Source organism: Schistocerca americana, chromosome X (assembly GCF_021461395.2).
Source record: "Schistocerca americana isolate TAMUIC-IGC-003095 chromosome X, iqSchAmer2.1, whole genome shotgun sequence".
In the NCBI taxonomy this organism is placed as follows: domain Eukaryota; kingdom Metazoa; phylum Arthropoda; class Insecta; order Orthoptera; family Acrididae; genus Schistocerca; species Schistocerca americana.
This window is the reverse complement of record NC_060130.1, coordinates 312789614-312806363: the sequence shown is the minus strand read 5'-3', so window position 1 is coordinate 312806363 and position 16750 is coordinate 312789614. Positions and strand designations below refer to the sequence as shown.

General features: G+C 44.2%; 1 protein-coding gene across 1 annotated transcript in view; it reads right to left on the bottom strand.

The window, feature by feature from the left end:
* Window positions 1-16750, bottom strand: part of LOC124555286 (Hermansky-Pudlak syndrome 3 protein) — a 175999-nt gene that overhangs the window by 26408 nt on the left and 132841 nt on the right. Inside the window, exon 14 of the mRNA XM_047129159.1 lies at window positions 8468-8920. Coding sequence (XP_046985115.1) covers window positions 8468-8920 — 453 coding nt within the window. The remainder of the gene's footprint in view (window positions 1-8467; window positions 8921-16750) is intronic.

The following is a 16750-nucleotide window of genomic DNA, read 5'->3' as shown; positions in this document are numbered from 1 at the left end:
AGATAAACCTTCCTCCCTTTTTTTATATTCCTATTAACTTCCATATTCAGGGATGCTGCAACGGCCTTATGATCACTGATTCCCTGTTCTGCACTTAAAGAGTCGAAAAGTTCGGGTCTGTCTGTTATCAGTAGGTCCAAGATGTTATCTCCACGAGTCGGTTCTCTGTTTAATTGCTCGAGGTAATTTTCGGATAGTGCACTCAGTATAATGTCACTCGATGCTCTGTCCCTACCACCCGTCCTAACCATCTGAGTGTCCCAGTCTATATCTGGTAAATTGAAATCTCCACCTAAGACTATAACATGCTGAGAAAATTTATGTGAAATGTATTCCAAATTTTCTCTCAGTTGTTCTGCCACTAATGCTGCTGAGTCGGGAGGTCGGTAAAAGGAGCCAATTATTAACCTAGCTCGGTTGTTGAGTGTAACCTCCACCCATAATAATTCACAGGAACTATCCACTTCTACTTCACTACAGGATAAACTACTACTAACAGCGACGAACACTCCACCACCGGTTGCATGCAATCTATCCTTTCTAAACACCGTCTGTACCTTTGTAAAAATTTCAGCAGAATTTATCTCTGGCTTAAGCTAGCTTTCTGTACCTATAACGATTTCAGCTTTGGTGCTTTCTATCAGCGCTTGAAGTTCTGGTACTTTACCAACGCAGCTTTGACAGTTGACAATTACAATACCGATTGCTGCTTGGTCCCCGCATGTCCTGACTTTGCCCCGCCCCCGTTGAGGCTGTTGCCCTTTCTGTACTTGCCCAAGGCCATCTAACCTAAAAAACCGCCCAGCCCACGCCACACAACCCCTGCTACCCGTGTAGCCACTTGTTGCGTGTAGTGGACTCCTGACCTATCCAGCGGAACCCAAAACCCCACCACCCTATGGCGCAAGTCGAGGAATCTGCAGCCCACACGGTCGCAGAACCGCCTCAGCCTCTGATTCAGACCCTCCACTCGGCTCTGTACCAAAGGTCCGCAGTCAGTCCTGTCGACGATGCTGCAGATGGTGAGCTCTGCTTTCATCCCGCTAGCGAGACTGGCAGTCTTCACCAAATCAGATAGCCGCCGGAAGCCAGAGAGGATTTCCTCCGATCCATAGCGACACACATCATTGGTGCCGACATGAGCGACCACCTGCAGATGGGTGCACCCTGTACCCTTCATGGCATCCGGAAGGACCCTTTCCACATCTGGAATGACTCCCCCCGGTATGCACACGGAGTGCACATTGGTTTTCTTCCCCTCTCTTGCTGCCATTTCCCTAAGGGGCCCCATTACGCACCTGACGTTGGAGCTCCCAACTACCAGTAAGCCCACCCTCTGCGACCGCCCGGATCTTGCAGACTGAGGGGCAACCTCTGGAACAGGACAAGCAGCCATGTCAGGCCGAAGATCAGTATCAGCCTGAGACAGAGCCTGAAACCGGTTTGTCAGACAAACTGGAGAGGCCTTCCGTTCAGCCCTCCAGAATGTCTTTCGCCCTCTGCCACACCTTGAGACGACCTCCCACTCTACCACAGGTGAGGGATCAGCCTCAATGCGGGCAGTATCCCGGGCAACCACAGTCATAGTCCGATTGGGGGATCCGTGGGACGAGCTGACCGTCCCCGACAAACCCCCATCCGGACCCCCACAGTGATGCCCATTGGCAACAGCCTCAAGCTGTGTGACCGAAGCCAACACTGCCTGAAGCTGGGAGCGAAGGGATGCCAACTCAGCCTGCATCCGAACACAGCAGTTTCAGTCCCTATCCATGCTAAAAACTGTTTTGCAAAGAACGTCTGAACTAATCTACAGAGAGCGCAAACAAATCGACAAAATTTAAACGGTTATTAAAATACAAGATTGCCTAGTAATGCTGCTACTTGCGCACTGCTGACACTGCTCGGCGGCGGAAGGAGACTACGCAAATTTACACTATTCAGGTACTAAAACGCGATGCTACAACTCTCAAATACTATAATACGCCCGAAACTTATGAATTAAACAATGCAAGTACCAAAAACACGCAAAGAAATTAAGAATTAAACTATGTAACAAATGAGTGAGCTAGGAGTATACGACTTGCTGCTGCAGCTGCTTATCCAACGGCGGCAGGGAGCACACTCTCTTCATGAGTGGATCCATGCCAGAAGAACATTTAACAAACCTTGAAACTTTGTTCCAAGTCTTGCAGGAAGTTGAGTTAAAGTGCAGCTTAGAGAAGTGCAGTTTTTTCGAACTATAAATTGAATTCTTGGGCCACATTTTCTCTGCTACAGGGATTCAACCAACCAACAAACAAGTAGTAGCTATAGCCATGCTCCCCAGGCCAACAAACATGAAGCAGTTGCAATCCTTCTTAGGGAAAATATCATACTACCGAAAGTTCCTGCAACCTGTGGCAGACACAATATGACGCTGTATCAGCTGTGTCAAAAAGGCACTCTGTTCTCTGGACTGATAAATGGCTGGCCGAAGTGGCCGTGCGGTTAAAGGCGCTGCAGTCTGGAACCGCAAGACCGCTACGGTCGCAGGTTCGAATCCTGCTTTGGGCATGGATGTTTGTGATGTCCTTAGGTTAGTTAGGTTTAACTAGTTCTAAGTTCTAGGGGACTAATGACCTCAGCAGTTGAGTCCCATAGTGCTCAGAGCCATTTGAACCATTTGACTGATAAATGTGAACATGCATACCAAATCATGAAACTACAATTACAGTCTGCACTGCGTATGGACCATTATTAGCAAGGGAAACCACTCATTGGAGCTGCCAGTCCCTCAGATCACAGCATGGGGGCAGTACTTGCTCAAAAAATGCTGACATGTCAGAACAGCCCATCGCTTTTACGTCCACACAGCAGACAGCAGAGATATTCACAAATAGAGAAAGAAGTATTAGCAATCATGTTTGCACTAAAACAAATCATTTTTATCTCTATGGAAATACCTTCCAGTTCATCACTGACTGCTAGCCACTGATCGCACTGTTCAATGTGGCCTTCAAGATTCCAGACAAAACTGCAAACTGCCTCCAGGGATGGGCATTATTCTTATCCTTATAACAGTATGCCACACAATTTAGGAATAGCTCTGCCCCCACCAATGCTGATGCTTTATCAAGACTGCTCATGGGTCTTGATCATGATTTTGATCAGGATGAGCTCGTGGTTTTTCAACTATACGACAACTTGTGGATAACCTCAGACAATTTTCCATTCACCAGTGAACTAATTGCCAAGGAAACTGAAGCAAATCCCATACTTCACGTAGTACAAAAGGACATCTTACAGGGCTGGCTGGAGTCAATGCTGCAAAGAGGAAATAAATAACTGCATCATTATTTCTCGTTAAGACACCAACTGTTGATAGTGAATACAATATTACTCTTGGATACTGAGTGATGTCAACCACAAGTCATATTCCCATCAACACTTCGCCACAGCATGCTGCAATTGCTCCATCAAGGACACTGGAGAATTGCAACAACGAAAGCCTAGCCCACTGTTTTGCCAACTGGCCACGGATTAGCTGGTCCATTGAGAGTATAATACAAATACACCATCACTGTGCAGCACAACAAGTGGCTCCATGCCAGATGTCTACCCCACACCTGGCAGCCACGACACTGTGGGATCGAGAATGCATAGATCTAGCATGGGCGTTTTTCAACACAATGCGTCTCAACATCACTGACGCTTATTATCACTTCACTTACACTGTCAACTGTCAGTATATCACCTCAGAACAAATGATCGCTGCCCTTTCCAAAGTTTTTTCGAATGAGGGCCTCCCTCACACTCTAGTTTCTGGCAATGGGCCCCAGTTCCAGAGCCAAGCTTTCGAAGATTTCTGTACTCATAATGGTATCCAACACATTTGGTGTCCCGTGTCCCCCCCCCCCCCCCTTCCCCCCGCTTCCACCCCCAAATGTGGAGGCAGTGGACTGGTAGGCACTTTTAAAACCCAAATGAAAAAATATGTGGAAGAACAGTCAACCAAAGATGTGCTACTTCCGTTCTTGCATTCATACAGGTCCACACCGATGGGTGAGAAAAGTCCAGCAGAACTCCTTTGCTGGACACTTCTGCATCTGGTGGTGCCATGGCCCAACCACTCACCAGCAATGCCATTCAACAGGTATTGGCCAGGCAGACCAGTGAGGCCATGGGGGTTTGGATGGCAGGTACCCTGGTCCCTGGCCACCATTGTTCATCAGCAAGACCAGAAGGTCTTCACCATCTGGGTGGAAGACTGGGAGGTCTTCTGGGATCCCATAAACCCGGACAACATCATGTCTCCTCCAGACACACAGTGCTCTTTGTGTTCAGCAGGCAATACCCATCCCCATCTGGAACCCCTGCAGAACCTTCCATCACCATTCACTGACTCCCAGCAGCTGTCTCCTGTCAGCCAGCCCACTCCCAAGCAGCCTCAGGAATCACCCTCACTGGAGATTCTGGAGACAGAGATGGCTCTGCCATAAATAAAATTAAAATAAATAACCATTTGGTGACCCTGCCCTTGCACCTAGAGTTGTGCCTCTTAGGAGCTGTTGGCAGTTCTGCCCAGGACACTTCCAGTGCTGCACTCCTACCCGAGCCAGCCAGCAGTTCTTGCAGGTCATTAATGACCCAGCACACAGGGATGACCCAGCACCATACGAGACAAGCCCAGGTAGCCAGAGCAAATGGACATCGCCCACATCCTGATCTCACATCACTTTGATTGTCAACAGGATCTGAGCAGTGACAGCACCACGTCCGGCTATGGCTATCTCAATCGATCTGCCAAAGAGATTAACAACAACAACAACAACAGCCACGGCATGCTGGGAAGACTTGCCAGCTGGCCAGACAGGTCGACTTCGATATGGGCTGTAGAGCAAGAACCATCGCGACGTTTGGCCACCACCACATTTGTGCAGGAACAAATACAATGAGTGGCCTTATTTAAATGAGCAGGCAAGCCACTACAGCTAGTTCATCTCAGTTTGCTGTGCTATGACATATCCTATCATTCACTGTCTACGCTTGGCCAGACTACCTGGACACATAAGAACAGATTTTGGGTTGTGAAATGGACTTTTATTTTAATGGTGAGAGTAATAAAAATGTGTCAGTAATTGAGTTTGTGTTCTGTCAATCATAACAATAGTAATTAAAAAACCAAATGGGTCATTACATGTTTGACATGATTTAAATTCACAGTCCACCATTCATTTCTATGCTCTGTCCCACACAGAGGAGTTCTTGACTTAAGTGCCTGGAGCCAGAATTATTTGGAGATAGATTTAAAGGATGCGTATCATCGACTGCTGCTTGCTGATGCTTCATGTCAGGCGCTGATCACTTTATAAAGATACAACTGCATACCGTTTGGGATTGTGCGTGCACATGCCATTTTCAAAAAAGTATTTCAAACAATTTCTTCCAAGGTATTCTGCACTTTGTTCATTATTTGGATGCTGTGAGGGGCGTTCAATAAGTAATGCAAAACTTTTTTTTTTTTTTTTTTCCTCAACCAATTTTGGTTGAAAAAATGTGGACTTTTTTGTGGGACATCATGGAATATTCCCCCTTCAGCCACTGTACCTGTAGCTTCAGGAAGTTCTGATAGGTGGTAACGCTGTACACAGCTTTCAAAATGGTGTCTGCAACAGTGGTACATTCCAAGCACGGAGGTGTCATTGAGTTTTTTTCGCAGAAAACCAGTGCACTGCAGATATTTGTAGGTGCTTGCACAATATCTACGGAGACCTTTCGCCACAAAGATGCAAATGAACTTTGCCTTCTCAATGACAATGCAAGGCCCCACGGAAGTCTGCACACCTGAGATGAGCTCACAAAACTTCTGTGAACTGTTCTTCCTCATCAACTCTATAACACAGATCTCATACCTTCTGACTTCCATCTGTTTGGCCCAATGAAGAATGCACTCCATGGGAAGCAGTACACGGATGATGGGGAGGCTACTGATGCAGCTAGACGTTGGCTCTGACGTCAACCAGTAGAGTGGTACTATGTGGGCATACAGGGCCTCACCATAAGGTGGCATAAGGCCATTATGTTGAATGGAGATTATGTTAAAAAAAATAGTGATTTGTAGCCAAAATAATGGGTAATAATATGGTGCATAGGAACCATGAATAAAACCAACCAGCTTTCAGAAAAAAAGTGTTGTATTACTTATGGAACACCTCTCATATTATTGTTACGGGGTTGATGCACGTGGAACATCACAAGATTCTTGAACCCCTTTGAAACGGCTCCAGGGAAATGGGTTATACTTCAACTGGAAATGTGCAGTTTCTTTGCCCCAAGCATCAAATACCTGGATCACATTCTTAGTCACAAATGCAGCCCCCAACGCAGACTATTAATGAAGGTCGGAGCACATGAATTAGGTTCCCAGATATGTGAGTGGCTTGAAGACCTTTCAAGTAAAAGAACCCAGCATGTTCTTCTCAATGGTGAGTGTTCATCAGAGACAACGGTATCACCAGGAGTGCATTAGGGAAGTGTGATAGGAGTGCCCTTATACTCTATATACATAAATAATGTGATGAACAGGGTGAGCAGCAATTAATAGCTGTTTTCTGATGGTGCTATGGTGTATGGGACAGTGTAACTATTGAGTGACTGTATGAGGGTACAAGATGGCTTAGAAATTATTTCTAATTGGTGTGATGAATGGCAACTTGCTCCAAGTGTAGAAAAATGTAAGCTAATGTGGATGAATATGAAAAACAATCCAGTAACATTCAAATACAATATTAGTAGGATGCTGCTTAACACAGTTACACTGATTGAATATCAAGGCATAACGTTGGAAAGCGATATGAAATGGAATGAGCATGTCACGTTGAGAGTAGGGAAGGCAAACTCTCAACTTTGTTTTATTGGGAGAATTTTTGGAAAGTGTAGCTTATCCATAAAGAAAACAGCCTACAGAATGCTAGGGCAACCCATTCATGAGTACTGTTCACATGTTTGGAGTCCCACCATTTTGAATTAAAGGAAGACATCAAAGCAATTCAGAGGTGTGATGCAAGATTTAATATCAGTAAGTTTGATCAGCATGCAAGTATTACAGAGATGCTTCATGAACTCGAACAGGAATCCCTGGAAGGAAGACAATAGCCTTTTTGTGAGGCACTACTGTGGAAATCTAGAGAACACGCATTTTGACACCAATTGTAGAATGATTCTACTGCTGCAAACATACATTTTGTGTAAGAACCACAAAGATAAGATGTGAAAAACTAGGGCTTGTACAGAGGCTTTTAGAGAGTTGTTTTTCCCTCTCTCCATTTTTGAATGGAACAGAAAAGAAAGTGACTAGTAGTGGTATGTGGTACCCTCTGCATGCACCATATGGTGGCTTGTGGAGTACATAGGTAGACATAGGGGTAGATCATTCTCATGTGATACCATGACAACAAGATTATAAAAATGCCAACACCTATTTTACTTTTAAATTAATAATAAACACTTTACCTACTTTTTCCCATCTTCCTCATTTTCATTTGATTGCCCTTTATAGATAACACAGAAACAAAACTATAATGTATTTAGTTGCAAGTGGAAACACTTTCCCCCCATTTGTAACACACACACAGTTCTGACATGCTCAAAGCTTTTAATCAAAACAGCAAACTTTCCCTGAAACATGCTAAAATAAGTTTCTATCTGCCAGTTTTACCCACCAAGGAGAAGAAATCATGACCAACAAAGTTGTATAGAGTGTGTGTTCAACAAAACAGCTCTCATGAATCATGCTATGAATGTCCAATTTGTCATGGACAGTTGGCTTCTTGAGTAGAAGAATGCTTAAAGATCATTCACCAATAAAAAAACTAGTTTAATTACCATTTGGGACAAAATGTAAAGATTTTACATGTAAAACTTTATTATTTGTATGAGCTTTTGTATTCACATTTAAATTACTTTATTTCCAGTATGAAAAGAAACAAAATTTTCTATCATGCCCATACAAATTACTATACATGTCTCTGATGCCCACAACCAGTAAATCACACATATCTGCTAGGAAAATTGTAGAAACTCATTTCATATAAGTTAACTTGTAGTTGTTGCCGACAGTCAGATTGTCAACTGCAAAATAAGTCGTAGGTGACAGTCTATGACGCAAATGCACAAAAAGTCAAGTCATTGATACCATTTGAAGCACCTAAAACCTCTGGAACAAGTACACACATTAAAACAATCAAAAATATTTACATCTATAAATAAGTTCTACATCTCAAATGAATAAATCAATGGATGAAAAAACTGGAAAATTTCACAATTTTGTAGTCTTCCAATTATATTGCAAGTTCCTCTGTATATTTTGATCTTGCTGTTCAACAGTATACACCTTTACAGCACATTACTAAACACAAAATCGTGTACGAGTGTAAATATCCAAATCTATGACAATATACGAGTATATACACATAAACATAAATGTTACCTGAAGTTTAACAAGACTTTCATTTTTGTGGCCTTTATCTTCATCTGATGGTTGAATTTTTGGATCCGTGTTTTCACCTCTCTGATGCGCTAGAAGCTTTTCAGACAAATTAGGAGCAAATGGAGGCATTTTTTGAAGGAACACAAAGCGACAACTTTCAAAGAGAACTGGTGATTTATCTGCACTCTCTTTAACTTCTGCAGTTTCAGGTGTGCAACTTTTGTCACTGGTATTCTTTTTACTAGCAAGATTATAGCACTGGAGGTCACTCAGGTAAGACCTCACCAGTATTTTCAGTGCTTCAATAACAGGAAGGTCATACACAGATTTGAAGTCACAATCTGGATACAATTCAAAATAATGCCCAAAGTAGTTTTCCAGGAAAACTTGTAAAACAAGACTTGCTGATGATCCAGAAATACCAATTCTAGATGGGAGATACTCCAAAAAAACCTGTAAGGAAAGAAGATAGAGAAAAACAAATTACTATATAGCTAATAACTGGGCATCTAAAAAATATGTAATACAAAGGAACGCTGGACTGTAACTGTAGTAATGTAGCAACACTCAGAACAATGTAAAGAGATGCAGTATGAATTTCTTTATATCAACAGCTGACAAACACATAAACGAGAGGTTCAAGTGTACTTCAGTACTGTATAATACTATGAAGGAGAGTAGAAAACCTTTTAATATGAATGGGGTTCACTGAGATGTATACAGTCTGTGGGGTGAATGTGAAAGGAGAAGAAGGGGGGTGGGGGCAGGAAATGGTACAGCATGATAGGATAGTGTACCAAGGCTGGATGAGGAGCAGTTGATAAGTAAATAGTCTCTTCCCTTTCAAACATAAATTTATTAAATTACAGGGCTACACGAAGCAATTGCCAAAACCAGTAGGCAGGAGGTAGTCTTTTGATGGTCTTGGCAAAAGAGTGGATGCTAGGTTGAGTCTATGAGGTGTGAGAGTATTATCAGAGAACATGACAGCACACACAGCTTATGGGACTCCGAAAGAGAACACCCCAAAATCAAAAACCTTACATGTCTCATTCCAAGATGCATTCTGTATCAAAATTATCCAAGTAGTTACAGGGTCTCAGCTGGTCTATGAAATCATAGTCACAGCAAACAATAAATAATGTTCCCCATTGGTTTTGTTTGCAGACAATACATTTATGTTAGGCAAATATCAGGATGTAGAAGGAATTCCCTGTCAGTATTCCCACCAGGTTTCAAACTTTGTTTCAGCTAAATGAGTTGAACCTGAACATATCTAAAACTCATATGATGCAGTTCAGAACCCAGTCAAAATGTGAACAGATTAATGTTATTCACAACAATGACAACATACAAAAAAATAACTCCTTCAAAAGCTTAGTCTTGAATTTCAACAAAACTTTGAGTTGGCACGTGTGCGTGTGTGTGTTTGTGTTTGTGTGTGTGTGTGTGTGTGTGTGTGTGTGTGTGTGTGTGTGCATGTGCGCGCGCACACATACTCGTTACTCTGACTCTATTATCAGGTATGGTATTGTCTTTTACTAACACAACTGTTCTCATGTATTTGTGAAATTATTATCTTTTTGAAGACCAGACAGGAATTATATGAGGAAAATCATTTTATTCATACAAAGAACACAACTTTATGCTTCCCACCCACCAACTGAAACTGCACATGCTGGCTCTTCTGTATGTATGGAAATCAAAATTTATAACAGTTTAAAAGTGAACAAGTTAATGCATATGAAGTTAGGTCCAGTGAAAAAGCAATATGGAACACTAATGCATTAATGCTATTACTCAGTGGATGAATTCATGCAGGACAAACTGGTAATTTGAGGTGGGTACAGCTTATTACTTCTCCCAGTAAGTACATATTTCTGTTCACAGAAATATCATTTGACCGTTATACCATTTTTTGTTACTGTGAAAATTATTGTATCTGCATGTCAATTTCTGACATGTCAAATATACACAAACCAATTCTTTTGCAAATGTATACTACGAGGTGAACACAATTTACTTATTACAGAACAAACATGACAAAATATTCTGATCAGCTGCTTTGCACTGTGAGTAGTTGCTATACACGAAATAACTTGGGACTGCCTGTCACGTTGATAAAATTTTGGAATGAAATACTAAAAGAATGGCAACCTTGCTTTGTATAACAAGTAATAAAGGATTTCCAATTGAAGAGTTTTCCTCCCTTTAAATTTTACAGCATTTAGTCTACATTCATAGTCTCATGGCATTTTATTCCATGATTTTGGTCTGCTTTACTGTCAGACTGATGCAGTAAATTGTCACTGAGATGGCTCATATATAAGAGCATGGGACACTGTGTGTGTGTGTGTGTGTGTGTGTGTGTGTGTGTGTGTGTTTGTTTTTATCACACTGAAATGAAGGCTCATGCAAAGGTGTCTCAACACAATGTCACACAATTTATACTACACTCAATTTCATTTAAACAATCTGCATCTGCAGTCACCAATTCCTCTGAATTGGCCACTGTCATCTTACTAATGCAATCTTACACAGATTCTTATTACAACACTAACTTCTCTTGATTAATCATTTTGAATTTTACTTACTATTAAAAACCCCATTCACATAATGTTTTGTCCGCACTGACCTAACTTTAAGACTTAGTGTACACATGTTACACATTCTAGTACTTGTACAAGTGTGTCAACCCAGGTGCTATCTTGTAACCAGAAGTCCTGATTTTGTCTGCTCTGCTGTTTGTAGCCACCAGCTCTATTATCACTGCCACTTACACTGCTGTATCAGTTTCACATACTACAACTATGCCAGTGACATGCACATTGCAGGAAGGATACTGATCATACTGTAAAGCTACGTTGTACCTTCGATTGTTGTGAGAAGTATAGAGGTTGAAATTAGTGTAATTATCCCTAGTTTTAAGGCCCTGTTGTAACTGTCAATTCACCTACTAAGAACCATAGAGGGGAGAGGTGTTCAACCCGAGACACCAGTCTTTTAGAATTTAATTGCTTTACTCAACATTTGTCTTAATTGATAGACAACCTGAGTTCTGTTTGTGTATAGTAGCTGCTTGCTCTGTAAAGTGACTTACTAGATAGTATTCTGGAATAAAACAGTACTTACTGTTTGCTATGGCCACAGCTTCATGGACCACATGCCCCCACAACTTGTCAAGTGATATTGGTACAGGGTGCATGTCATAATGAGGTGCATGAAGTTTATGGTTTTACAGTCATCTCTTTCTGGACACTGACACTGACAGCCACATCAAGCATTTCTAGAGCCCTTTGCGTTGCCATGTTCCCACATAACAGTTCCTACAGGTGCAAACAGGGGAAGCAGCATATGGACATTGGATGACAGCCCCCTCTCTCTCCCTCTCTTCTGCATGAATCAACCCTACCCAATTTGAGATGACAACTTCAATCCAGCTGCAGCATGTGTGCACCCTATTTGTGTGCTCTGAATAAAACTACAAGTTTGAAAGCTAAGACAAAGTTTTCAAAACTTTTTTTACTTGCAAATCTATTGATCAGCATTTCTACTATATAGTGGTTGGTTGGTTGGTTTAAAAGGGGGGAAAGGGACCAAACTGCTTGGTCATCGGTTCCTTGTTCCTGCTGTAACAATTCCACAAGGGAAAGAATAAAAGAAACTAGACATACAGCACAATACTGAGAGGAAGGAAAAACCACAAGAACGACAGAAGAGCAACTAACACTACAAGGAACGAAACAGGACAAGAAAAACACAGAGGTGCAAAATACCAGTAGAAGAGGGTAAAAGAGGAGATCAGATTACCGTGGCTGGCTGACCACGAAAATAAAAGGATAAGCCAGCCACTCTGCAACACATTAAAACCTCCACCCTAAAAGCACTAGGGTGGAGGACACAGAGGGACAAAGGACATGTGCTAAAATTTAGATCAAAGGATAAAACCCACCCTCACATATAAAATGTAAAAACAAATAAGCCGATGAGGTGTTGCCTGCTAAAATTAATGATAATGATGATGATGATGATGTCTCAGGGCAGCCAAACTAGGACAGTGCTAAAGAATATGGGTCTCCATGGTGCGGGAGGTAGCCATGGGTCACCCAAGGATGGCCAATGGAGAGCCGGCAGAGAACCACAGAGTCCCTGTGGGAGGCCCGCATCGTGGAGAACTTCCACACATTCATAGTCTCCTTAATGGCACGCAGTTTGTTGAGCATACTGAGACTATCCCATTCCGTCTCCCAAAGCCAAAAACCCTTGAGACGTAATAATGAACGCAGGTCAGTTATCAGAATGCCGAACAACATTAGCGGTTCCTGTGTAGCCTGTTTGGCTAGCCTGTCGGAAAGTTTGTTGCCTGTGATTCTGACATGACTTGGGGTCCAGACAAACACCACTGAATGACTGGACCGTTCCAGGGCATAGATGGACTCCTGGATGGTCGCTACCAAAGGATGATGAGGGTAGCTGTGCTTGATAGCTTGTAGGCTGCTCAAGGAGTCAGTACACAGAAGAAACGAATCACCAGGGCATGAAGGGATGTGCGCAAGAGCATGAGATATAGCCACCAGCTCTGCAGTGAAAACACTGCTGCCATCAGGCAACGAATGCTGTTCAGTAGGGCCTCTGTGAACGGGGGTGAAGCCCACATGACCATCAGCCATTGAGCCATCAGTGTAAACCACTTCAGAGCCCCGGAACACGTCAAGAAAAGAGAGGAAGTGGAAGCGGAGAGCCGCAGGAGTAACTGAGTCCTTAGGGCGATATGAAAGGTCCAGGTGAAGTTTCAGCCTAGGTATCCACCATGGAGGTGTACGTGAATGGATCTCAAGTAGAGATGGTAAAGGGAAGGACTCCAGTTCAGACAGAAGCAACTGGACGCAAACCGCAATAGTGAGCCCTGACCTGGGCCGCCAATGCTGGAGATGAACCGCAGTGGTTGGGAAAAGGAGATGGTAATTCCAATGTGCAGGGCAACTACGAATGTGTGCAACGTAACTGGTGAGCAGTTGTGCACACCTAACCTTCAGTGGAGGGACTCTGGCCTCCACCATGATGCTGGTCACCGGACTCGTTCTAAAAGCTCCCATCACTAGTTGAATGCAACAGTGGTGCACTGGGTCAAGCAAACACAATGCTGAGGATGCCACCGAACTACAAATCAGACTCCCATAGTCAAGGCGGGATTGAACAAGGGCTCTGTGGAGCTGCAGCAGCATAGAGAGATCTGCACCCCAGTTGGTGTTGCTCAGGCAGCGGAGAGCATTGAGGTGCTGCCAACACTTCTGCTTAAGCTGACAAAGGTGAGGAAGCCAAGTCAATTGGGTGTCAAAAACCACTTCTGAGAGTCAATGTCTCCACTACAGTGAGTGGATCATCATCAAGGTAAAGGTCTGGTTCCCGATCAAGGATAGCTCCCTGTAGGTGCCGCTCAGCAACACCAGTACTTGAGCAGCAGTACAAAATGCAGAAGTCATCTGCATACAGAGAAGGTGAGACGGACGGCCCTACAGCTGTTGCTAGGCTGTTAATGACCACTAAAAAGAGAGATACATTCAATAAAGAGCCCTGGAGGACCCCATTCTCCTGGATATGGGGTGAACTATGGGAGGCACCAACCTGGACACAGAAAGTATGGAGTGACACGAAATTTTGGATAAAAATCAGGAGCTGGTCCTGGAGACCTCACTCATACAATGTGGCAAGGATATGATGTCGCCAGGCCGTGCCGTAAGCTTTTTGTAAATAAAAAAAGATGGCAACAAGGCTTGGCATCTGGAAAAGGCTGTTCGGATGGCAGACTCGAGGGACACAAGATTATCAGTGGTAGAGTGACCCTGGCAGAAACTGCCCTGGCATGGAGCCAGTAGGCCAGGTGACTCAGGGACCCAACCCAACCGCCGACATACAAAGAACGTTTGTGAGGCTGATGAGCAGATAGCTATCCACATCAAGCGGGTTTTTACCAAGTTTGAGCACTGGAATGATTGTGCTCTCCCACCATTGCAATGGAAAGACGCCACGCACCAGATCCAGTTGAAGATGACAAGATGTCACTTGTAGTCGGATGAGAGATGTTTAATCATCTGACTGTGGATCTGATCCAGCCCAGGAGCTGTGTCAGGGCAATGTGCAAGGGCACTGAGGGGCTCCCACTCTGTAAATGGGGCGTTATAGGGTTCACTGTGGTGTCTAGTGAATGAGAGGACTTTTCCTTCCGCCCGCCGTTTGAGAGTGCAAAAGGCCGGGGGTAATTTTCTGATGCAGAGGCTTGAGCTTAGTGCTCAACAAAGTGCTTAGCAATCATGTTTGCTTCGGTAGATAACACGTCATCGATCGTAATGCCAGGGACACCTGCTGGGGACTGATATCCCAAAAATATGTCTGATCTTTGTCCAGACTTGGGAAGGAGATGTACAGCACCTGATGGTTGAGACGCACCTCTCTCAACACTCCTGTTTCCTTCTTTTTATGAGCTGGTGAACGAGGGCACAGAGCCATTTGAAAGCTATTAGGTGCTTCAGAGATGGGTGCTGCTTTGCCGCCGTAGAGCCTGCCTACACTCTATAATGGACTCAGCAATTTCCAGCGACTACCAAGGTACTGTCTTTCACCGGGGGCATCCTAAGGAACAAGGGATTGCATTTTCCACTGCAGATGTGATCATTCCAGTGACCCACTCAATCACATCGATGGTACCATGTGGGGGACATTTAGCAGAGGTGAAAGCTTCCCAGTCTGCCTTGTTTAGAGCCCATCTGGATAGGAGTCCGTGGGCATAATGCCGAAGGAGTGACAGGAAGATGGGGAAGTGGTCACTACCACACAAGTCATCATGGTCTCTCCAGTGGACAGAAAGGAGAAGTCCTGGGCCAAATAAGTGCCATGAGCCACACTGAAATGTGTGGGAGCCCCAGTATTTAGGAGGCAGAGGTCGAGCTGAGACAGTAAATTTTTGGCCTCTCTACCTCGGCCAGTGAGCATGGTTTCATTCCACAAGAGGTTATGGGCATTAAAATCTCCCAAAAGTAGGAAAGGTTTAGGGAGTTGATGAATCAGTTCAGCCGAGACGTTCAGGGGTGCCACACCACCTGGAGGAAGATGTACATTGCAGGCAGTTATTTCCTGTGTTGTCCTTATCCTGACAGCAACAGCTTCAAGAGGAGTGTGAAGGGACACAGGTTCACTACATACCAAGTTCAGGACACAGACGCAAACTCCACCTGACACATTATTATATTCGCTACAGTTTGTGTAATATCCCCTATAGCCGCTGAGGGTAGGGGTCCGCATTGCTGGGAACGAGGTTTCCTGGAGAGCAATGCAGAAAGCAGGTGTAAAGCTTAACAGTTGCCGTAGCTCAGCCAGGTGGTGGAGAAAACTGCAGCAATTCCACTGGAGGATGACATTATTGTGAGGCAGGGAAGGCATGAAACACTCAATGAGACAGTTTACGCCTCAGGATCCCCTGCTGCCACTGACTTAGTTTTCGAGCAGTCTATATCCATTGTGTCTGAGGGTCCGGCGAGATCTAGGTCCTCAGCAGATGCCGGAATCTCCACCTCATTCTCAGATGCAGAGCTTGTAGGTAGCAGTGGTGTGGGTGCCACCGCAATTTCCTTGTTCTTGGGGGTCTTCTTTTTAGATTTCTCTCGCTACTCCTTGGGTTTCTCTGGTTGGGAGGGCTTCTTTGATTCAGTCTCCGGGACTGAGGAGGATTGTGAAGCCCTACAACCAGCTGCTTTTGGGCACTTCAGCCACTGGTGGGTGTCATCTTTCCCACTAGTCAAAACCTGGGAAGTGAGGGACCCAAGGACCCCTTCCTAACAAGAGGAGCCGAAGACAACTTACGCTTCTCTGCCTGAGAAGTGGAGACTGATGTCCCTGATGGCTGGAGGGGGGGGGGGGGGGGGGGGAGTGCTCCCAAGGCAGGTAATGGGCTAGAACTGTTCTCGCAGTGGCAACATAAGATGATGTCAAAAGTGCAGGATGTAGGCGGTCAAATTTCCTCTTCATCTCAGTATAGATAAGTCAGTCCAGTGTCTTGTATTCCATGATTTTCCATTTCTTCTGGAGAATCCTGCAGTCTGGTGAGCAAGGGAAATGGTGCTCTCTGCAGCTGACACAGATGGGAGCTGGGGCACATGAAGTATTGGAGTGTGATGGACGCCCACAGTCATGACATATGATGCTGGACGTACAGCGAGAAGACATATGTCTGAACTTCCAGCACTTAAAGCACCGCATCGGGGGAGGGATATATGGTTTGACATCACA